Source organism: Ixodes scapularis, unplaced genomic scaffold, assembly GCF_016920785.2.
Source record: "Ixodes scapularis isolate PalLabHiFi unplaced genomic scaffold, ASM1692078v2 PGA_scaffold2__306_contigs__length_199485367, whole genome shotgun sequence".
Lineage (NCBI taxonomy): Eukaryota > Metazoa > Arthropoda > Arachnida > Ixodida > Ixodidae > Ixodes > Ixodes scapularis.
The window spans coordinates 150,716,977-150,741,162 of NW_024609857.1; the positions used below are offsets into that span (position 1 = coordinate 150,716,977).

At 44.4% G+C, this 24,186-nt stretch overlaps 1 protein-coding gene across 1 annotated transcript; it reads left to right on the forward strand.

Annotated features, from left to right (window-relative positions):
* Positions 1 to 593: 593 nt before the first annotated feature.
* Positions 594 to 21,905, forward strand: LOC8030456 (cytochrome P450 4V2-like). The gene is made up of 11 exons (XM_029992349.2): positions 594 to 828; positions 4,315 to 4,424; positions 7,414 to 7,502; positions 10,669 to 10,868; positions 12,137 to 12,206; positions 13,412 to 13,538; positions 17,389 to 17,574; positions 18,872 to 19,045; positions 19,117 to 19,183; positions 21,032 to 21,211; positions 21,724 to 21,905. The coding sequence occupies exons 1-11, from the start codon at positions 594 to 596 to the stop codon at positions 21,903 to 21,905; spliced, it is 1,620 nt and encodes a 539-aa protein (XP_029848209.2).
* Positions 21,906 to 24,186: the final 2,281 nt, after the last annotated feature.

Below are 24,186 nucleotides of genomic sequence, written 5' to 3' on the forward strand. Positions count from 1 at the left end.
GAGAGAAAGAGTTCATACCTGCAATCGCCGGTATGAACCCCTGGCAATTAGCCTGTGCGAATGAAGACCTCTGGCAATTGAGTTAAGTTTGGAATTTATATATGGAAAATTAAAAGCGCTATAAACACGAAGGACTAGTAGTAGAAGAAGGTACACCACAGGGCGCTCGTAAATACAGCAGCGCAGACATTTAAGCACGACGTGATCGTTTTCCCCACGGTTGGAGGGGGAATCTTTAAAAACATCGAGTATAATTTTCTGGGGTTCTTTCAGACCGCTGCTCCTATTGTTCCGACACGTGTAAGACAAATGCCTCATCTCTCCCAAGCTTGTCTGACACGCCTCTTTTGCTGACCCTGAGAAACGTGTCGTCTATTCGGGTGATCGTCCCCTGCTGCTCTCCCCCTCCCACAACCGCATCCCGAAATCAGGTGGTCTCGCTTGAACGTACTTAAAGAGGCCCCACCGGCTTGCAGGCGTTAAAGACACGAGTCGTCGTAGAAGCGACGCAACCCCCCTCAAAGCAAACCGGCGCACGTACACCGGGTTTGTCGTCAGTGTCCGAGAAGTGGGATCGGTAGCGCGGCACCGGAATGGATCCGCAGGTGACTTCGAACCTTAATTGGCCACTGGTAAAGCTGCTGGCCCCGTGGATTTTGGGTTCGATAGTGTGCGTCTACGTGACCGCCCCCGTCCTTGACTGGTTCAGGATGTGGAAGACACTGAGGCCCATGCCCGGCCCTTGGAACCTTCCGCCCTTCGGGTTTTTGTTTGTACTCATAAAAGATAGCTTCAAAAAGGAGGTAGAGCATAAGGAAGCCACCGCAAGTAAGTGATTTATAATGTTGTTTTTTTTTGTGGGTCCGCTTTGCAGGGACAGCGGCTAGTACCCTAACGTGGCAAAATTCGGCGGTGTCCGTATTCGCGACTCCAACTAACTATAGGTGGCGCTACTCATTTTCCAAGATGGCGGTTATAGTGAGGGTCGGAGATACGTGCCGCTGTTGAGCCTGTCTAGTGTACTGGCTTCACTGAGTGACAGAAATTATTTCTGGTAATACGAGGAAGCTAGGGTGTTAGGAGCGCAGGTCACCTCTTTACCCTGAAAACAAGAACGGTGTTTAGCGTAAAATTAACGCAAGAATGCGCGTTTTAATTCTGGAGCGAAATCGAAACTAAGCTCTATTTTGGATTTAATTTCTCGGTATAGGGCTTAATTTTGGGATTCTTTCATAACTCAAGATGTGTCTCACATCGTAATTATTTAGTTAGAGAAGTTGTTCGCGAAAACTTTATTTTGTGACATACATTTTGATCCAGGCTATTTGTAGTTGTTGAAGCAATCATTGCTTATATGTGTGCGTCCTCGCTGCCTTTTCTCGCTCAGATAATTGTCATGGGAAATAATGAACTGTAGGCCCTTTTAATGGCTTTTGGGTATTTATATGATTAATTGGTATAACATTCTTTCCAGCAGATTAATAATATAGTTCAAATTTTTACAATATATCTACAAAACGTATGAATTAATAAACGAACAATCCATAGACGGAGTCCGAGTCAGACAGCTGAAGTTTTTTTATAGCAACGCGGTCACGCATAGGACTTTATATTCCATCCAGTGTTTGACTGTTTGTCTATCTTGATAACGATGTCAGAGTTTTTCATATGCTAAATAGAAAACGAACTGAAACCTTTCTGTAAATACTATTTCGGTTAAACTGTGTTTTGTTGTGATCGAAGCGTTAATTGGGGGCATGCATTGCCGCGATTTGTATTAATAATATTAATAATATTAAAATTCAGATATTTTAATACGTAATTTTTTAAGCTATAATATAATTTGTTGCTTATGATCTAATTTGAAACGCGCGAACAAATATGACAATCAAAAGTGTGCTAAGTATCATCACTGGTGTCAATTGAAGCAACTTTAATTACCAAGTATTAAAATAAAAACAGTTAAAAATAAATGAAAACATTCTAGCTAATGTGAGAAATTCATGTAAAATTACATTTTTGTGGGTAATGTATATTTTGCTATCAACGTCGCGACTTTTAACGATCGGCAAAACGCCTTAAGTCGCCGCCAATGTCGTTCCTAACCAAATGCCCAGAAATAAAAAAAATAAAAAACTTTTTGTAATTACCAATTTTTTCATAACATTTAGTTACTTTCATTTTTACACTCCGTCGTTTTGCCAATCTCAGCCTTTCAAGTTCAAAGGAACGCCTATCTGCTTGTACGTCTGCTCACTGCAGCACGTTGCGTTGGCGTTGGAAGCCGGTGAAACAGTAGTGAGTTTTAGTATTGCGTACACGAGCGAACGCAAGCGCTGTGTGTTTGCGTTAGCTTTGCGTGCTCCGCGCTGCGCGTGCGTGGAGCCCAAAATTGCGGTCTTGGATGGCGCATGGCGATGAGGCGCACGCACAACGTGTCGCTCGCAACTCTAACGCAAACGCACACCGCTTGCGTTTGCTTCAATGTGCAATACTGAAACTTTCCAGTAAGGTACAATCCCATACCGGCTGTAGCACTACGTTGGGACAGTGAAGAGTGTTGTTTGCATTGGGAAATGACATTTCGCGAGCCAGGATCGCGAGCAGTTCCGCCGTGCCCGCTGAGCAGGAGAATCGGGGGACCCTCTCTAGAGCGCTTCCTGTTTCCGCCGCGGGAGGGCGAGCGTCGAGCTGGAGACGCGAATGCACAATAACTCACGTCATCACAGGGTGACTACCGCCGCCGCTTCGGGGTTCCGGATGGCTCTCCGGCGTGTCTAGAGAATCTCAACTATTATACTAAATCAGAGCTTCTAAAACAAATATGTTAAAGCACATGTCTAAAAGCAGGTCTCCTAATGAAAATCTTTCAACAACGCGACAGCCGCCGTTGTCAATTAGAGCACACCTTGTGGGGTCATTTGCAATTTTTGTTTGTTGTGCTTACTTAACCTAACATGTTGTCACACATCAATTCCAATGACAACCAGGGGCAATAATAATATTTCTCCTAGTTTTTTATTGCATCATTTTTATTGGAACTAATTAACCGATTACCTCTAATTGGTTTTTTTTTACATTAAGGTAACAAAAGACAAGTATATTCTTAGAAAAGGTTTCAGAATTTTCTGATCCTTGATTTTGATTCAAGTGTTCAATATAAAAACTGAAAACACTAAAAATCAACACTTTTTTTATAAAATAAAATTCCTATTTTTTTCATTCTCATAAAAAAAAGATATTTGTATTAATTGTGCGAAACGTACTTGACTAACATTTTCCGTACTGAACCCATCGGACGCCGTCGGCTGATTCATTATTTACGGTCTTTGCGTTCAATCGAGCACATGCAGGGAACCTGCCGATCCAAAATTGATTTCTATCAAATTTAAACCAATATCATATGCGACGACAAAATTTCATTAAGTTTTGACATTAAAACTGCTATAGAATCTTACATTTCACTAATTATCGCACCGCAACATGTCTATTTTTAAACAACTTTATGTTTTAAAGGTTGCTTTTTGTCTCCGTCGTGTTATTTTAAGATGTTGCGCTACTGACGCGTAAACGTTGCGGAGTCTAGAGTCGGTCAATGATATTCAAGAAAATGTTTTAAGTTTTAAGCTAATTATGTCATATCCGCCACATTATAGAGTTCGGTCGTGACGCAAAATATTCGGGTGCTGGGCAAAAACGAGTGCCGCTGGGTCTCAAAGCCGGATTTCAAGGAGCAAGCTCGCCCTGTTTCTTGTATGGTCGAAATTGAGCATAAATTATGCTTCTCCCAACAGAAAATTGAAAGCGACCATAACCACCGACAGCTCATTAAGAGGCGCCAGGCCTGCCTTGTTACGTTCATGCTGCTTGCTTCTTGATTGGTCCTTAGGTGTTTTCATCGCATAACACCGCAATTTGATTGGCTGCGTAGTGATAATTAAATGCTCGCCACGACCTGGAAGGATAGTGGGCTAACCTCAATGCTAGCTGCCTCGAGGTCTACCCACTATCCTCCCAACTGGAGCCAATCACAGTTCGGCGTTCGGACGCCACCGCAACCTCGGCGCAAAAAGCAGACGAACTTGCGCTCCGTATAGGTTGAGTTTAAAAAATCTAAAATTTGTTATATCCAATATAAAGAAAGGTGATCGCGAAGAACTACATATTTCTTCTTGAAACTTGAATTATTGTCCGTTATTTTCTTACGTATCAGTGTGATGAGAACACCTTAAAAATCGATTTGTACCAATCAAGGTGCGTGTGTAGATTCTCATATTCTGTGTTGAGTTTTCTTGTTTTTGTTTCATTTGCTAGAAATATTCAGCCTGATATGTGATACTTGCAAAAAGTACACGGACAAAACCTTCAAGGTGTACATCGGCCTCACTCCCGTGGTGGTGATTCATACTCCAGATGCGGCCGAGGTATGGACGTGAATTCACTCTTATATCGTGAAAACTTCTCTTAAATATCAAAGTGCCAGCGCAGCCACGCTGGTTCACGATGCAACTGGAAACAGCGTACAACTAACAAAGACGTGGAAGGTGCAGACGGAACAAGCGCTGGGGTGTAACTGATTATTTGGTGCAAAGAGAAATGAGCCGAAATTGCTGCAGCCGCCACGCTGATTCTCGAACTAAATGCGTAAGCGTTTCGCATAGCGGTTATGTATAACAAAACATGGTGAATGCAACCTCTCAGCACTTTTCCGCGGGGGTGAACATCCTCCAAACTTCCATTTCTCCCCGGTGCAAGCAGATCAGGTCACACAGCGTGAGCATGAGGGGCGGCGGCCGCACAGGATTAGCTGGTGTTAGAGATCGACGGCGTGACGTCACAACTATAGCCACGGAGGGGCAGTGGTGGACTACGGGGCTATAGCGTTCTTGGGCCGCCGTCGGAACGCTGCGAGTTGGCGTGTACGGGTGGCCCAAGGTGGGTTAATAATATTTTGTAATGAGCCAACCTCAGACTGTCGCCGCGAAGTGGCGTGAACGGAGGGGCCGGGGTGCGTTAACACGCGCTCCAGTGATACACACGCCGTCCCCCACTGTGCGACGCCGAAATCAGCGAGGGGGACGTCACTGGCGATTGTCGGTCGCTAGGTGTTACGTCACGACATCGCTTTCTATAACCAGCCAATCCAGTGCTGCCTCTGTTGCTATGCGTCCTATCGCCAAGCCTCTCAAAATATGCACCCCGCCGCCATTTGATGGTGCTTGCAGGTGTTTCTTAGCCAGTTTCCACAGCCAGTGGGGCTGTGGCGCCTTCCCGTGGCGACGTTACGAACTTTATGTATGTGCGCTCCAAACCAGTCCAAGGTCAGCAGATGTATCAGGGCTCTAATGCAAACGCATTAAAAAAAACTTTGCAAAACTAAGTTACTTTTCCACTGGGTTACGGAGCAGTGCCAATATTCATTTCAGCATGACCATAACTGAGTCGCTGAAACCGGTAGACAGAGAGCCCGTAATATTGTTCACCAGAGTTTTTTCGCCCCTATGCACTATGTCTAAGGGCTATTCGAACCTGAAAATTCCCTCGGAGAGCGTTTGCATTACAACCTAGATTATCCCCTTGGCTTTGCTATCCTTCAAATAATTCAATACCAGCATTTCCGATCTGTAAAAGTCTATGATTAGCAGGTGAACGAAAAGCGTGGTAGAGATGCTGGCGACTTTAATTTTATTTCACACACAAAGTACATTGAAAATTCGCACGGACACTGATTCCAAAGCTAATTCCTAGAAAAAAAACGATCAAAGTGAAGCAAGAATATTAGGATTTAAAGCGGTCCGGATCTTGTTGAAACCCTCGTGAGCACATTTTTGTGCAACATGCTCCCATATGCCTGCAGTCTTCGGGAATTTATAAGCAGGGTGTTCAATTTTTAATTAAAATAGATTTTTAGGAAAATTAAGTGAGAGCTAGACGAGAGCATCTTTACCACGAATTATCAGGCTCAGCGGACATTAAATAAGGGGATAATTTTCAGGGTAGGTTGAATATTTAACTGAAATCTGTTCATTCGCTTTCTAGTTATTGGCTTTTTGAGGGTTATAATGTCGCAATTGCAGTATTCACGGCAAGTTCAATTGGAGGCCAGACCAATTTAAATTATTTGCAAAAGGTAAGGGTTTCTTATATATTAGTTTCGCGTTTTGCGTTTTTTTCGTTCGATTTAAAAGAAAATAGAGTGCCGCAAGCGCTGCCTGCTATGGCGCGTAAAGGAGTGACTTCGTTGCTTAAGTCTGGTTGTCACTTCTGTCGTTGGCGCACCAACCAAGGTAACGCTGCTGAGATAGTGACGACGTGATTGAAACAAGTACGTAACTCTTCGGTGTCATTGTAAGGCATTCGTTTTGAGTACAATATATTTTAATCGGGTCGCGAAGAATCGCGAAAATTGGTCAGTTCCTAACTTTAAAACTATTGCTTTTCGCAGTTTTATTGGTCTGGCCTCTAATAGTAATTGTCGTCAATTGTACAATTCCAAGATGAGGCCTGAAACCAATAATTTAAAAGTTAATAAGAGATGTTTAAATATTTAGGCATTTCGTCAGGACGACAATGCTCCCATCTAATTGCAGAAGGGTTTGGATTTGGGCTAGTTGGTTCAACATGTTTAGGGGTTGAAAGCGCTAAAAACGACGGACGAGTAGGAGAGACACACACCACAGAGCGCTCTGTGGTGTGTGTCTCTCTTACTCGTTCGTCGTTTTTAGCGCTTTTAACCCCTAAACATCCCATCTAATGTTCTCCGAGCTGGTGAAGATGGCGCGCTAACATTTAACCTAATTTTTATCTGTTCGAATTGCAATTAAACGCCCTGTAGATACGTTACGAGTTACAACACGAAGGGAGGTGTGCCATGCATTACTACCTGACAGATTGCTTGTGGTTGGGAAAGATCACTGGGCCGAAATATTTTGCGTATTTTTTTTTGTCAATGAAATAAAACGAAAGAAAAACGGTTCTTCACAATATTAGATACTTTTTATGGGGGAGGGCTTTACATCTCTAGTCGTATCTTAATCGGTTTCAAAACTTACCCACTTCATGCGATCCGCAGAATGTGTTCCTAGGATATATAAATCATAAAAAAACCTAACTTCAGTACTGGCGCCCTTTGCCGTTACTATCATATGTCTGGAGATCTGATTAAAAAAAATACAAAAAGAAAAAGTACAAAACATAAAAGGCAGTAGAAAAAAAATGGAGGAGGATTACCGCTCCCAAGCGAAATTTACAGCAGCAAAGGGGGTAAAGAAATACAGAATGCTACGCTAACAATTTATTATAAGGATGTTCTCACTGAGTATCTACGGCTTTGGAGGAAATGCTGCCAGATCGGCCATTCCCCACGCATTTGGCCGAACAAAGCAAAAACAGGCATGTTTCTTTTTTTTCCAGACGCTACTTACAAGTAACACCAACCAGAAGAGGCCGTTCATGTACAACTTCATTGATTCCTGGGTGGGACAATTCAACATTCTAGTTTCGTAAGTACTAGCTTATAAATGGACAAACTTTGGTCAGTGGTGATATCCCGAAACTGAACTGATAGAAACGGCGCACCTATGCAGAGGACTCGATGGAATAAACGCCTATTCATGAGGCTTGCAGTCACTCTTCGACGTGGCAAATGATGCGAGACTCGTAACGTACAACAGCGGCCGGGAGAATCAGAGGTGTTTTTCTCTGGCCACCCTGGTATGCTGCCTGGAATGACCACACAGGAGCAGAGAAGAGTTCAGGGGAAGTTGCATTGGAATATATTAGATAGACAATCGAACAGGCTGTCCTCTGCTTGAGCAGAGGCGGAGCGTTCCATCAGGTACAGCGACAGGCCCGACCGACATACCCATGTGACTCATAAAGGCCCTATGAAAAACAAGCGAGTTCAAGTTACGGCGTGTGACTAACAAACTAATTATGGGAGTAGAGGTGTCCAACTATTTGAAACTAAGTAAAATGAGACTAATATGGAAAGGCAGAGGAAACAAAGAAATATTAAGTCACATAGCCCGATAACGGTCACTTCAGTTCTATACAAATTAGGTATGCAGATAATAAAGCGAAAAATAGAGGAATGGTCAGAAGATTGCAAGTAATAAGTGAGCTCCGAAATGGATTCCTAAGAAGGCTGAAAAATAACTTATTTGTCATCACTTAATGTATAAAAATATATATTAAAAACCAAACTTCTTTATGGTTAGCTTATTTGGACGTCAATAGAGTGTACGATAATGTGAGCGAGAAAAAATACTGGGGTCAGCTAAAGGAGTATAATTTAGATGCAAATTTGGTTAGGCTTCTTCAGCAGGAGTACACAGACTATAAGGTAGTTATAACATTGAAAGGAGAAACTACACAACCAGCAGCAATAAAAAGAGGGCTCAGCAAGGCTGTCCATTGTCACCTCTGCTCTTCATAATATATCTCAGTGAAATAGAAAATAAAGTAGTGCAAAGCAGCTTAGGTTTTGATGTGAATTATATGGACGAAGGGAGAAATGTAATAGAACTAATTCCAGGACTAATGTATCTAGACGACATAGTAGTCATACCAGATAACCGCGACACATCACAGGAACTACCCGGAATATGTGTAGAGGAAGGGGACTGTTTGGGCCTAAGTTTTAGTAGTGACAAGTCTCGAGTAATGGTCTACAACGACGAAAAGTGGAAGTGCCTGAATATACAAGACAGTAAAATAGACTTAGGTAAGAATGAAAACATATCTGGGTATATAGCTTAATGAGGAAAGGAGGAATATGGAGAAATTAGAATCAAAAAAGGGAAAAGAAATGCGTCCATAAGCTCAAGGCAGTCCGGACCTATAATAGAAATAAAGTGGTCAGGGGTATATGGAAATGAGTGATTATGCCGGGAATGTTTTTAGGCAATGGGGTAATGTGCATAAAATCAGCAGTTCAATCAGGATTAGAAATTCGACAGAGAAGCGATGGCAGATTGGCACTGGGACCACATGGAAGGACACGAAATAAAGGAGTATGGCGGAGCGGGACATGGAGTGGTCCTTTTTTGAGAGCAGAGAGGTAACTAGTAAGTTAAAATTTGAACAAAGTTTAACCGAATGGATGATACGCAGTAGAAACGGAAGATATTCGAGTATTTATATATGAAAAGTTTAAACACAAAAAAAAAAAACCGAACTCAAAAGCTTACATCGAAATACTTGCACACTGGTGATGGAGCTAAGCAGACTACTTTGGTGGAAAAGGGAGTGATAGATGCAGAAATAAAATGTGGTAGGGAAGAAGGCAGAAAAAGCAGCTTTAACAATGTAAAGGTTGCAAAAACAAAACATAAGAAAGGAAAATGTGGTTTACCATTGTTCTTTACTGTTCGAGGAGAAAACGGGAGTTTCCAGGACAAGGACGTAAGGGCTAAATTTCAGGAGACCGATACATTATGTACCGCACGTCATAATGGAAGCTGAGGGGGTAACGGATTCGGTCGGGGCCCCGGGTTTTGCTGCGAAGATAGAGGGACAGAAGAGAAAAGGATTCCAATTACAAAGAGGCGATCAGAAGATTGGTGGAAAGTATCTAAAAAAAACTGAATGGTGCAAACTAACAAGCACTGCTGAGGACATGCGGGACAGAGGAAAATTGAGACTCCCTCCCGCGTGGCTCCGTCCCAAAATCTCAACCCTGTCTCCCAGTGGGTCCCGCGTTGGGGTAACGCCCACTTGGTTTTGAGCAGAGGAAAATTGGAGACACCCTCGCTGGGGGCCGGAAGCAGGGAGTGATGTTTTTAGTTGTTTTGCCCGATCCCCCAAAGGTCATCCTGCTGATATCCCACATTGCTTGGTGACATTTAGGGGGAGAAAATTCGCTTAGAAGGGCGAGAGGATGTTTGTCTTCCTAGACTTAGGCAAGGTGGCGCAAGCTACCACCCGTTACGAAAGGCACAGCCATTAACATCTATCCATCGATCCATCCACGCGTCTCCGACTGGTGTGTTCACCGCGCCCTAAAAAGGGGTCCCTCGATTTCTGCCTGATGACGTCATCGAAGTTTCATGTTGTCGCCGGTCGCGATCCTGGCGGTTTCACAGCAGCAGTGGTGGATATAGCAGACGCTTGTTCTGCTGCAGGCCGCTTTCCAGACAGTCTATGAAAGAAGCTTTCATGGTCTGTCAAACTGTACAGCAGCCAGAATTCGAGACTTCAAGCAGACAGCGACACTCGCGCTCACTCGTTCCTCTTGCCGGGACTTCTAGCACCAACCGCCAGGATCGCGACGTCCGATAGCATGACACGCCGGCTCCTGCGACGACATTTGTTGCCACTTCGTGACCACTTTCAATGTGTGAGCGGGATAGGACGCGAAACACGCAAGTGAGAGACGCGTTCCAGGCATCTTAAAGCAGTGGCATTGAGGTTGGCGGGGTTATCCAACCTGGATCATTGAAGATCCTTAGCGGCCTTAAGTAGGAGGAAAATATCACAACATAAATTATTCAAAATTAAATTATTGCAAGCTCGGATTCTAGGTCAAAGCTTCATCATTCTGTCAGCGAATATAGTCAGCTCTTTGAATAGGCTAGACTAAACGAGTTTTGAAATGAAAACAGACAGGCAAGCTGGATTATCGTGTTATCTCGCGCTTTGTATTGCCCCTGACCTCTGAATTTACAGGACTGACGAGGTGTGGCGCTTCAAGAGGAAGCTGATGACTCCTGCCTTTCATTTTCGCGTGCTAAAGAACTACATGCGCATCTTCAACGAGCATGGCGATGGTCTGCTTAAGAACATCTGCGCAGCGATCGACAAAGCGCCCGAAGATCCTGTCCGGCTCTTCGAGACCACCCAGAAATGCGCCATGGACATCATCGGAGGTGGGCGTAAAGTTATAAGGAATATTCACTGGGCGCCATATTTGTGGGTGCTGTCTAGAGCGCATGCTCAGATTGAGCCCACATTAATAGGCTGCTAAGGCCGGCAATCTTGAAGGTCCGGAATGCACGTTACAAAAGAACTGTGGAAGCTCGACATCAGCACGCGCTCAGCAGTCGCGCACACAGCTATGGCCGCCAGTGAATACTTTCTATAATGTCCGAGCCCAACCCACTAGAGCGACGAACAGAAACAACCGACATAAACAAGCGTGAAATAGGTGCAGCGTGAACACGAAGATGCTGTAAGGATCAGAGCGTATGTTTTCCTTAATTGGTATTGTTTTGTCTTCCACCGCTTGCTAGCATTGCCGAGAGGGTCACTTCTTCGAGGGGAGGGGGTGCTGGCGGTGCGCGAGAGCGAGCAAATGGCCCCTCCGCGAGCGCGCGCGGCGCCGCCGCGCGGAAGGAATGTGTCCCCTTGGGGGACGTAGGCGGACCCCCGGAGGAGCGGGGTCTGGGGGGTTGGAGCGGGAGAGGTCCCGGAGTCGGTCGCGGACGTGTGTCGTCCGCAGGTCCTTTGTTCTTTGTTAATATATGGATAGTTAAAAAGCATCAAATCGTCGTCGCTGCCACTGCCTCGCCATCGAAGTCACCAGCCGCGACCGGGGAGAGGATCTTCGACAGCTGACGTCTCTCCCCACCACAACAAGAACTTTCCTGATGCCTTTGGTAGGCTCGCTGTCTCTCGGTGCACGTGAAATAAGCACGAACGATTGAAAGCCTGCCAAAGGTGCCTTCGCGTGCACCGTGCTCGTGCTTGAGTCTTGTCTGCGTCGGTTGTTTCTGTTTGCCGTTCTAGATGGCATTACAGAGGAAGCGAGGTTAAAGACTGCGAATAGACTGATCTCACTGAGCGTTTCACGCATGCGTGGCGCCGCCATAACTGTACTTCATAGGAAACAGGCGCCGGTTCACGAGACAGCTCGTGCTGTTTCGTGCACCGCTCGTGCAGAAAGTCTACAGTTCTTCTCACGTTGCATGGGGGCAGCGGGGGCGTAATGAAACTGGCTGTGAGATCGGTCTATTAGTTATTTTAATCAGAAAGCAGAAGTTATGACAGTCTTTATTTTATCAATAAAACTAATGAGTGTGCCTTTTTTTTCACATCTTTGTTTTTTGTGACTCAAATGAGCATCGACGATTTCTTGATAGTTTATTCTGATTTCACTGCCGCTTATCTACGAAATTGTGGTTTGCTTTCTTTTCAGAGGTCACGACGGGAGAAAAACTAGGGCTGCAGGAAAACAAAAACTTGAGCTTTATGGAGTCTTTTAACCGGTATGACTTTTATATACAGAGCGTGACACAATTAACGCGAACAAGCAATCCCGGGTATATTTTTTATAGTATATTCAAAAAGTCAAAATCAAAACTTTTCGTCTTTTTATGAAGTGCTCATTTGGTGCGTTAACTTGATCAGAAAAATGTTTTACTCGAAAATATAGTCTCGAATCACACTGCGAAAAAACGCCGATGCCGCGTGTCCCGCTGCGTCGCGCATTGTGCAATGGTGTGCTGTCGTACTTCAAGAGTAAAACAACAACAACAAATTCGCTATATTCACTGCCAAAGCGCAAAATTGTTTATCATCTATATTTCTCGTAAACAAAATATAACAAGTGCTACTTTAATTGCAACACAAAAACAAGCAAAAATTAATTGATTAATAATGGGTATAAAAGAACTTATATATTAAAGATATGATAAGATAAAACGCTGCTTAATATTAAAAGCTGCACCGCAACTTTCATGATATGCTTCGCTGCGTTATATTTGTAATGCCACCGTATTTCTCCCACCTTTTTTTCTGAGGCATATCAGCATTCCAGCACGTGTCTTAGCCAGCTTTTAACAGAGTCTCTTAATTCTTCATAATTGTAGATGCTAGTGCATATTCAATAGAACAAAATGTATGAACAGGAAACGAAACCAGGAGCTATGCTTGTGCCTAATAACCGTTCAAGTCCACTGGGAACCCCTACATCAATGCTTTTTTTAATTGTCTTTAATTCAAAGCACAGATGTTTGTGATAAAACATTGGCCGCCTCCTTTATTTTCATTTTCTTTTTCTTTTTTAACTTGGCGGTGTTCGACGGCTGTGAGTGAGGGCGCTAAAATGACAAGGTTGGGGACGATTGAAAAAATGGCGACGACTCGTTCGAATTGTCTTAGAGAAAGAAATTAACGGAATCCCCTAATAACAGAAAACGCATCAGTTTGCCATTTACGCCATTTATTGGGGCAGAAATTTAAAAACTGGATTTAACCATTTTTTTTTTCCTTTCGCAAATACGCTGTTCTCAAGCTCGACATTTTTAGAGTGATGCCTAGGGATCATTTCCCTTCGTTTGCAAGAACACAAAATTATTTTGATATCGGTGTTGTCAGTGGCCTTTCGAGTACCCAGTGAATACATTGAAAACGAACTATATGTGTGCTATAACTATAGGACTGGTTCAGTATTCCGCTGTTTATTTTTCAGCGCAATGTTCCTCCTTTCCACGCGATCCTTCAGTCCGTGGTTCTGGAATCAAACGATTTACGACAATTCAAGCGATGGAAAACACTACAACGGTGACATTCGAGAAATGATGGAATTCACACACTCGGTGAGCAAATTTGATTCGGATTTATTTTATAGTTCGATAAGCGGAGACTATTTTTTTTTTTTGTATCAGAAAACTTGTATCACATTACGTGTATCACATTTCACGTGTGTATGCATTGAGCATCCAATCAGGTTACTGCTTATCCCACCCTTTGTCCGGGTGAAATAACAAATAATTATTGTGTTTTACGTAGCTAAGCTATACTTATTTTACCTTCTCAAGATAATTCATATGCGCAGACAGGTAATTGTTTCGACCTAACTAGATGAGTAAACTGCCGAAAAAGGCACTCGGGTGGAGCGGCCGGCACAGAGCGCGTCGCCACAGTTCACTTAGCTGCGCAAGTGACGACGGCGAGGGGGAGAGCATTCCCTCCCTCTTCGCGATCACATGGGATTTTGGGTTCGAACATCGTCGCTTTTCGCCAGCTACCGTTATAAACAATGCAAGGTAGGGACATCCCCCCTCCACAGTGCCATGACACCCCACCTTTTTTTTTTTTTTGTATTTCTTTATTGTGAACAATACCTTGGATCAAATCCGGGGTCCCTGATTGACCTTCTTTCGAGCACATCACAAACGTACGCACTTGATCGACCAGACACACACGGCGGCGGCTTCTTTTCAGACTCCACACGTTCCCCCGGTATACGCTGTAGTGAGAGAAGAGAGGGGGAGGGTGGGGGGGGGGGGGTGGCGCTTGAGTAAGCAGTTGCGAGTGGGCGCGTTAAGTCCGTGCTCCGGAGCGCGAGAGTTTGGTGCTCCTTTCACTAAACGGACAGGAGTGCCACCGGAGACTGATACTCGAGCGCGCTCTTCGTTCATCAAGAATTTTTCGGGGCGCGAGTGACTTCTTCGCGCTCCGTGATGTCACGTAAACAAACAAGATGGCTGCGCTGCTGTTTGTTAGACGAAAGGCGTAGCCGGACCGCTGCCCCTTTTCAGTTGATTAGTGCTTAATCCAGCAGGTAAAAACGATTTGATGTGAAAACCAAGACAGCAATTAGCGTTCTGAAAAATGTTTGTTCGTGGATCTCGCCTGAAAAAGAAATTCATTTATCAAACGGTAGCGTGACGATAGCACAGCGACAGAAAAGTGGTCGAGATGACACATTCGGACCGCTCTGTGCCATTTATAATGCTTAGCCTAGCGAATAAAGATACTTCAATTTGAAAGCCAAAACATCAGTGAGCGTTGAGGAAAAGGTTGGTTCGTGCGTCTTGCCTGAAAACGAATTGATCTATCGAACGAGAGTGCCGACAGCTCGGCGACCGAAAAGTTGTGATGAAAAAACCGTCAGACCGCTGCCCTGCTTGGAATGCTTAGCCCAGCCGCAGCGATGAAAGATACCTAGATTGAAAAGCCGAAACACCAGTTAGCGTTGCGGGGATAGTTTGTTCATGCATACCGCCTAAAAACGAATTGTCGTGCTATCGAACGACGGTGTCCCGGAATCGGCGTAGCTTCCGTCTCGCTGCGACACGGAACCGACGGAGCCAGGGAATCTCTGGCAAATTTGGGGGTTTCCGGCGTCGACAAGCGGGTTCAAGCAAGAATGTTGTCTTTGATTTAAATGGGAACAGCATCCATGGTCAATCAATAGATCGGCCAAGGTATCCTTCCACATATGTGCAGGAAGCGAGTCTCCAAACCTTTCAGGAATATTCAAACGTTCGTAGAAACTTCATAACGTCGCCGTCTCTTTTGCTTTACACTCTGCCGCTCCACACGGACCTAATTATTCGAAATATTTTCGGCTTCTGCCACCCGTATCCACGGTTGAAAGGAGCTCGTGTGGGCCGTGGCCCGTCGATGTGTCTGGCCGTGTTCCAAAACTTACTCGATGTAACTCTAGGGTAAAGGTGGTTATCGAAAACCTACCCGCGTCCAGCGTTTGTCTATTTTTGTTGTCACGTGACATAATCCGCCACGGTAACTCGGATCCATTCGAGTAGGTTGGGAACGCAGCCTCGGTGGGTCGCGCTCCTGTACGCTATGCGTCGTTTAGTTGCTGCGCTCGGAGTATGAAACTCGGAGCGTCGGAGTAGGAGTGAAGGAGGCCGCGCGCCCAGAGTTTCACCCGTACATGGATAACGCCTCGGAGATTTGTCTGCTTACGTCCCTATAGAAACCGACCAATCTTCGACTTCGCGTGTGCTTCTACGCGCAATAATTGTGCACGGGCCAACGCGTTTAGCGCGCACACGGTGTTGTTTTCGCTGCCAAGCTGCTCTTTCCCGGCAATATCGCTAGCCATTGTGTCGCCACCGTCCTCGGTGGTCGTCATGGTACGTCCCGTCAACTCTGCTCGGTTTACTGTCATGAGCCGTCTTTTCTCGAACAAAAAGCCGCGAAAGTTGACGTTCGTCTGCTGCTTCCGACAGGGTGGGACGTTCAAACGGGCGAGTCAGGGCCCTGGAGTTACGCCATGGTCCAATTGCGCGTCCCGGTCCCCCCGGCCGTCCCAAGTACCTACTTACCTCTTATGAACTTCCGACGCAACTACACACGCCGCCTCTCCGTTACCCCGATGGTGTTGTTGACGATGGCGGAAGATGAGCTCGATAGTCGGCTACTCCGCGTACGGCTCCGCCATGTCGAAAAGTTGAACCTTCGCCTCGGATCGGAAGCGAAAATTTGGGGCTCAAACAGCTCCTTCCAAAATTTGTGAAACGTCACTTTGACGTCACCGATACTCCCACGAACAACAAGCCTGAAAGCCCGCCTGAAGACAATCTCGACAGCATTGACTCTAACGCGGTGCAGGAATGTAAGGACACAGGACGGCAGCGTTATCAGCGCAGTCGTTCAATCAGCGGGTCCCACGTGTTGGGCGCGCGAGTTCCGGCGAACCTCGTTACGACTTTGTGTTCCACAAATCTCGTTGGGTACCCAGCAACGAGAAAGTTCCAATGACTGAAATTACTTCCCGCGTGAGATCATCGTCTCAAGGGTTCAATCACCACGCACCGCACAATCCCGCGCCAAAAAAAAAGAAAAAAATGTGTTTGAGGAGTTTGATGATTAGTTGAAGTCTAAGTTTTGGTTTGCTTGTTTCCCGATGGAGGTTTGGACACCGGTAAGTTTTACTTTTAAAGATGCGTTCGGTGTATCTGCAGCCAATAGGAAATTGAGCCAGTGCAGTAGAACTTCTAACCTGAGTTTTCTGACGTACTATCGGCAAGGAATGGAACGCGAACGCCGGAAGGCGTGGCCTCCCGTTACAGAACGCGCCTCCTGGAGTGGCCCTGGGAACTAGCAAAAATACGACGGGGAGGGAAGATATTGATCCTACTGAGATGTGCTCGACCCTCGCTCGGTGCGTCTGATGCTTCCGCCTTTCGCCGGCGGTGCTCTAGATGCTTTGTCACTGAGTAGCGACAACGCACTGACGCTCGCTCGGCGCCTGCGGCTTGGCTGCGGCTTCTAGCGCACCACCGCCGAAAGGCAGAAGCATCACATGCGCCGAGTGACGGTTGAGCTCATCTCAGTAGAATCAGCTAGTATCCTCGCTCCCCGGCGTATTTTCGCTACTTCGCAGGACCCCTCGAAGACGTGGAGTTTGTATAGTAGGTCGCGCGTTTCGACGTTCCACTTTCATTATTTTCCGATAGTACATCTCAAAGAAGTGATAACACAGTACTGAAAACACAGTAGGGATTACACAGTTGTAATTACAGGTACAGAGATCAATACCATAAAGGTCCGGGTTCCGTAGCGCTACCTCTGTTGGCAGTAGTACGTAATACATTAATGGTCTGTGCTATCAAGGTACCTTTACAATCCTAGCTTAACAATAATCGAGCATTTAAAGGTGATTTATACCATATTCTTTTCGTTGTTTTTCAGATCATGCAACAAAACTCAAAATTATCAGACGAGAGAATAATTTCAAAATGTTTACCACACCACAATGAGCTCGATTTCTCTGTGAAGAACAACACGCTGATGGATCTACTAATGAAGAAACATCGCGAGGATAAGAGATACACTCTGAGTGACGTCAGAATGGACATCGACAGCATTATCGGCGCGGTGAGTTCCCCGCAAAATTTGCATCGATTCAGAAAGGTTAACCTTCAAGATCGATACTTACTGAGACACCAAACATTTTAGGCTAATTGGTCTGGATTTTACGCGAGGAGCGTTACGCTCGAGTGTGACGAAAAAGCATTACGCGCAGCCAACGTTACTAAAACACTCAGTTGGGAAACTCCCATAGAGACAGCTTTGAAAAAGTGGCCCCAATCTGTCTCCCAGCACCGAGCTAATGACTAACACAACGCCACCATTTCAACCGCAGCGGCCACTCAAAGAACTGCACGTGACTTGTATTTTGGCTTTAATACAGATACAGCGGTAGAGGTTACAGGGGTGCCACCCCCGTCTCCCCGGCGGACGCGCCGCGATCTACTACAGAAGTTAAAATGCACCTAGGGCGGGACGCGCTACCTGAAAGGCCCGCTGAGGCATGGTTGTATGAAAACAATACTAATTGTTCCGCAAAACGTTGCGAACTGAAGATGATAAAAACATCTCACGCCCGTCATTTGGTACTAAACGCCAATAAATTTTATACGAAAAGAGTCTTTTCCGTTTGTTTTTACGCAAAAACAGACTTTCAAAAAGCTCGAGGTTACCATAGCACAGACAAACGAAAAAGAGTGGCGCTGTTGTCGCATTTAGCTCGGTCTCGGTGGACGCCAGCGGCCCAGGTTTCGACGGCGAGTTTCCCAAATGAGTGTTTTAGTAACGTTGCGCACAGCCCAAGGCAACATCAACCATACTCAGCCCCCATGACAGGCGTATATATATATATATATATATATATATATATATATATATATATATATATATATATATATATACTTAGTAATACGTAATTGGGCCTAATTATTCATAACGATTGCCAGATTAACCGAGCGACTCAGCGGGAATCCAACCACGGACGTGCGATATCCGGAGTCCGACACCTTTGCTCGTCGCCAGGAGAAGTTTTTTTGGTCTCCGTGCGCTAGCATCGGGCTCGTTGTGAGAAACTGCATGATGCACTGGCGACTATGTTGACGCGAGCTATGCGGTGCTATGTGAATTCACTAGTTACGACTTTGAGGGGGGCAGGCTTTGTATTCTAGGTGGTATTGCTACGGCGCCTCAACGTCCCTGAAAGGAAACGGAATCTGTCTCGAAATGTTGAAACCGCCAAAGTTAGGACTTGGTTGGAAGTCTGTATTTAGCATACATATTAAGGGTCCATTTTAGAGCGTTTCAGTAATCTTTAGCGTCGTCAACTGGCTACCTGTCTTCCTTCTTTTTTTTTCTTTTTTTTTAGGGAAACGATTCGACAACGACTGCCATGTGCTGGACGTTGAATCTTCTTGGCCATAATACTGACGCTCAGGCCAAGGTTCACGAGGAGCTTGACGAAATATTTGGCAGCAATAATGACGGCGAGATTAGTGCGGACGACCTCAGAAGAATGAAGTATCTGGAATGCTGTTTGAAGGTACGAATTTGCCATGGGACACGCTGCATGAGCTACGTTATTACATGATCTGTTTACTCGATCTGGTTCAGGAGGCCCTGAGACTGTATCCCTCCTTCTGCGTAATTGGAAGATTACTCGACGAGGATCTAATAATGGGTGAGTATAAACTGACATTTTTGTAAGAAGTAACAATTCAACTGACATCTACCTTGGTCATAATTTTTTACCCGCTAATATTTGTTGTAGCTTGAGAAGCGTACGGCTGCAACGTTTAGAGTCGGTGGACACAATGGAGCCGTTAGATTTCTTCTTCGTAAACTATAATCAATTATTCTTGAGACAGTGGTAAGAAAAAAGAAACTCCAAACAGTTGAAGAGACTGAAAAAAGGGCAAGGTGTATTTTCTTCTGTCTCTTCAACTCTTTGATGTTTCCCTTTTCTTACCACAGTCTCAGGATAATTCATCACGGTTAACCTTCACCAGCTCGCCTGCACGCTTACTATTATTTCTTCGTACTGAGCTGTCTCTTGTGCACAACACCAGGTAAAAAATGATTGCCTTTATGCGAAAACAAAAAAACACCATTTCTTGGAACGGTTACGACACGACTTTGTCAGCTTCTCATTATAAAGATCAACTTAACAAATAACATATTTAATCTAAACAGCGAGCCTTTGTTTGTTTGTTTCTTTCTTTCTTTCTTTCTTTCTTTCTTCTTTACTTCCTTTCTTTCTTTCTTTCTTTCTTTCTTTCTTTCTTTCTTTCTTTCTTTGCAAATCCGCTTATTTTATGGTGTGAGCTAATTGCTCGTAAAAATATTCATAGGAGACGCATCTTATCTTTGGGGTATTGACCGGCATGCTTTAAGATGCTGGTGAACACGCCAAAGACAAGATGCTGGTCTCCTATAGATATCTTTACGAGCTAGAAATTCACACCCAGAAGGCACGTCATTCAGTTTTCAGACGCACAAAAAAAAAAAACAAAGGCAGATACACACGCAGTCAATCACGCACGAGAGTGGGATCCCAACCCTGTTCAGTGCACTCATTCGCAAGTGACCGTATAATGATAAACAATAATAATGTCGTGTGCATGTTTAGACAGCCGCAAGTTAGTCAGCCTCAATGGGCGTCTGGTGTCCCAGCAGTAGATGAGAAATTTAGCCAGGGCAGTACAACCACTAGCCTGAGGTCTTTAACGTGCACCACGCAGTAGTGATGCAAGACCGCACGTCGGTACGATGCTCATCCAGATCGAAGAGGGCAGGGGTGGGTTTCGAAGCCGGGATTCCTGGCTTCGGCATCGCAATTACGAAGGTCACAAGTATGTTGTTTTGCTCTCGTCAGTCTGTCATGTAAAGCCTAATATATTTAAGTTCAGGAAATGTGTCTCCAAATATAAAACATCGTTACAGGCGATAATTATTAAACATAGTCGCAAAAACAGCCTCCGCTAACGCTGTTTGAAGTGGTGTCAGTGCACCAAACACCGTTCAAAAGGTGTGTATGCCTCGCTTCAACAAATCCCACTTTTCCGCACTATTTTACGCCCTTTAAAAATGAAGAGTGTTCCATGCAGCAGCACTTTACTTCGCCGTTAAGAAGGATGTATTGCTCAAAATAAGGATGCTGGGAGGGCGCAGCCATGAACGTAAGTTTCTGAAACTCCCTTTTCACAACATTAAGGGTGTAAAATTTCTTCGTGTGTATCCACAAAATGATGGATGACGTTTCGTCAATAAGCTCCTTTAGGGCTGTCTCCTAGCGAAACGCCGTTCGACACGCTCAAGCTTCCTGGTTGTCTCGTTTTGAGTTATTCTCTGCCAGCTTTGACTGATTTTATGTTTTCGTTTCTTTAAGATTAAGCTCAATAAAATGCAAGCAGCTTGAGGAGACGGCTCGAGTGTCTGTTGACACCAGAGCGATAGCGCGCTGGTAGAAGGTTAACAAAGTCACAGCATACGCTGATTACTCCTTCTCTGTTTCTTTTTTTTTTTTCAGACGGTCACAGGGTACCAAAAGGCGTAACGTGCTTCGTTAACATATACAGCCTTCACCGCAATCCAAAATATTTCAAAGATCCTGAGCAGTTTCTCCCCGAAAGGTTCCTTTCTGACGAGAACAAAAGCCGGCACCGGTTCAGCTACATTCCCTTTTCTGGAGGCCCCAAAAACTGCATCGGTATGCTAACTTTTTTTTTCCTGAAAAAACATTTACATTTAAGATCTAGTTATTCCCAATGTTTCACTCAACCAGATATCGTTGCCCTCGTCTGTTGTCCCTTGGCTGAGAAGAGGTTATCGCATTCTGAGCCGCAGAAATTTCTCTCCGTTTATGGTTCCCAAAATATAACCTTAAAAATGTTAACCACTTAAAAACTTCTGCTAATCATTGCCTGATTTTTATTTTGTTTTTAGCGTATTTTTTCTATTTATATTAATATATGGCTAAACTTAGTTCGACATATTATATATCTATAACCCTTATGGTGTTTCAGCTTCGAATGAGCCTTTGAAGATCGGTATAACCCTCCAACCCCCTGCCCCCCTTCCTTTTTCCTTCCCTCACCAGCCACAGACGCACACATATCCAGATACTTTTTTGTGTGTCTTTCCTCGTACTTCCGTCATTTACAAAACCAAGTCCCCTTTAAATTCTTACAATAGTAAAACAACCCCTTGTTTTGTTTTCAGGGCAGAAATTTGCCATGATAGAGATGAAACTAATATTGGCGAAGGTGCTTCGGAAGTGCGAAGTCAAATCCAAGATTCCGCTTGATCGACTCAAAGTTGCCTACGAAGTCATCATTAAGGACAAAGGCGGTAACAAAATCTGGATTCGAAGAAGAACAGCATTCTGCTCGACTCTGCAATGACAATAATTAATCGGCGAAACGACTGAATCATGCAACTCACCCGCATGGGTGAGATAGGATATCTTATTTAAATAAAAACTTCAATTACCATCTACGGGAGTTGTGTCTTTCTACCTTCGCGACCTCTTTCGAGCAACCTTGGGGTATTTCACGCAAGGTTTGTTTTAACTACTCTACAAATTTCGCATACAAGTGTCATGCGTGCCCAAAATTGAAGCTCGTGAGCTTTTTGCAGAAGAGACACCGATGGACACGATTGGACACCATTTATAATATCACCACGGAACGCGATGTGTAGACGGTATGTTATGTGACGTCAAATTTAAATTCAAATTCAGCTTTTTTTTCCCCTTGAGAGAGGGAGCACAAAAGAAAAAGGAACTCAGGTGTTTGCTTGTCAAGCCTCTGCCTTCCCCAAAGCAGCGGTTAGGTTATCTAGCCAGAAACCTGGTGTAGCCAAATGACGGGGCACGTGGTCATTTGGCGACACCAGGTTTCTAGCTAGATACTCAAATAGGGCTCCTAAAGAGATGCGTGAGGCTTTCGAAATCCAGGCAAAAGGCAAAAAATGCATAAGTGATACGTCCCTGTCCTTATCGGTGAATGAGTATTCCTTCTTGTTGCGGGGGTTAAACAGAAGTTACGAGAAAGTATGTGTTAGTTCGAAGCTATATATATATATGATTGTTTTCACAAATAAAATCCAGTTGCGAGTGCGCTCTTGTCAGTCTACTTCCTCATTCTTGTGTGTGTATTTTTTCTTATTGCGCTTTTTAGGTGTATAATGTAATTCTTTCATTCATTCATTCATTTGTTTATCTGTGCGCCCATGAAGAGCTTTCGCATTTGTAATGATGCACAATTAACATACAGCAAAAGGGGAGAATATTTCTACAGATTGACAAGAGAAAACTTGAACGCTGCAAAAGATAGGTTAAAAACGTCAATACAGGAAGCATCGAAACTATTATAGAAGGTCTGAATGCGTGTTATGGGGCAAGTTTGGAAGAATTGATTGACATAAAATGAAAGAGGAATTCGTAACAACCTTCTCAGGACATGAATATTTATCGCTGAAGTTAAGTCAGGGAAATCAATGACTCCGTAAAGGCATTTGAACAAAAATATGAGATGTATGTCCCGTCGTCTGGAACTCAAGGTAGAACAGTTGTATCGTTCTAAAAGTATTCTATATTCAAAGTAAACAGTGCGACCGACATACCGGTCGTACATACCGGTCTTGTTTATGTTGTTGGGACTGCTGTTGTCTTCTTTGTTTTTTGCTGTACTCTTGTGTCGCCTAGCCACTTTTTTAGATTTTTATCTTAGCTGTATACTGTAACTCTTGCTTATGTTATTCTGACTGCTGTTGTCTTCTCTTTTTTTTTTTCTTTTGCATCTACTCATTTTTTTTTTTTTCTTGAGCATAGCAGAGTTAACAAAAAATTCAGATAGGATTTACAATTACGCCAACTCTAGTGAGTAAAAATCACTGGATAAACACGGGGTTCAATGCACACGAAGTCGAGTAATTGCAGGGGATGCCCGCACCGAGAAGAAAACCTCGCCAAGCCGCAGCTCGCGTTCACAAAAAGAACCGAAACCGTGTCATTAAATTTCTGCCCTTTCCTTCCGGAAAAAGACCCGCACGTATTGTCCGCGGACGATGGCTGTACGACTGGTCAATAGGCGTACCGAGGGTCACCTCCTACCTTTCGAAGCAACCGTCAATTGAGGATCGGGGTGAAGGACGCCAAACAAGCAAAAAATGCGTCACCATTGTTCGAACTCGCGCGTCATTTTCGCTGGTACATTCGGTGGCCTCGCTTATGAGGTTTACCACATTGTACGGGTCGTCCAGGTGCAATCATCCCGGCAAGTAGTCTGGGAAACTGCGTCCCTAGTCCGACTCAGTCGTTTTCGGTGGAACGATCATTCGAAAGGCCGCCCGTCACTATAGGCCATAATACCAGGTACACAGTACACGGACGACCAACTAAAGCGAAGGCGGCATATCTATCTGAATTGAAAGATTTAATCGACGCTAGTGCATTCTTTAAAAAAAATTACAACAATATCGGAGGAAACATCTTTTCTTTTTCTTTTTATCATGCACTCATCAAGTTGAACTTGGGAGACCATACTGGAGTTAAAACCTTTAGTTTTCTTTTTTTCACATTAACTGCGAACGCAGTTGACTGTACGAGCTGCGGAGCCAATAAAGTAGTGCCGAAAGCGCACCGTTACACCGTTCTCCGTCTTTCTTTCCGTGGTCATCCGC

Coding starts and splice junctions, on each gene's coding strand:
- LOC8030456 (XM_029992349.2), top strand. CDS start 594: ATGGATCCGCAGGTGACTTCGAACCTTAATTGGCCACTGGTAAAGCTG. Junction 4,425..7,413: donor ATACTCCAGATGCGGCCGAG/GTATGGACGTGA, acceptor TTTTTTTTCCAG/ACGCTACTTACAAGTAACAC. Junction 17,575..18,871: donor TCGACAGCATTATCGGCGCG/GTGAGTTCCCCG, acceptor CTTTTTTTTTAG/GGAAACGATTCGACAACGAC.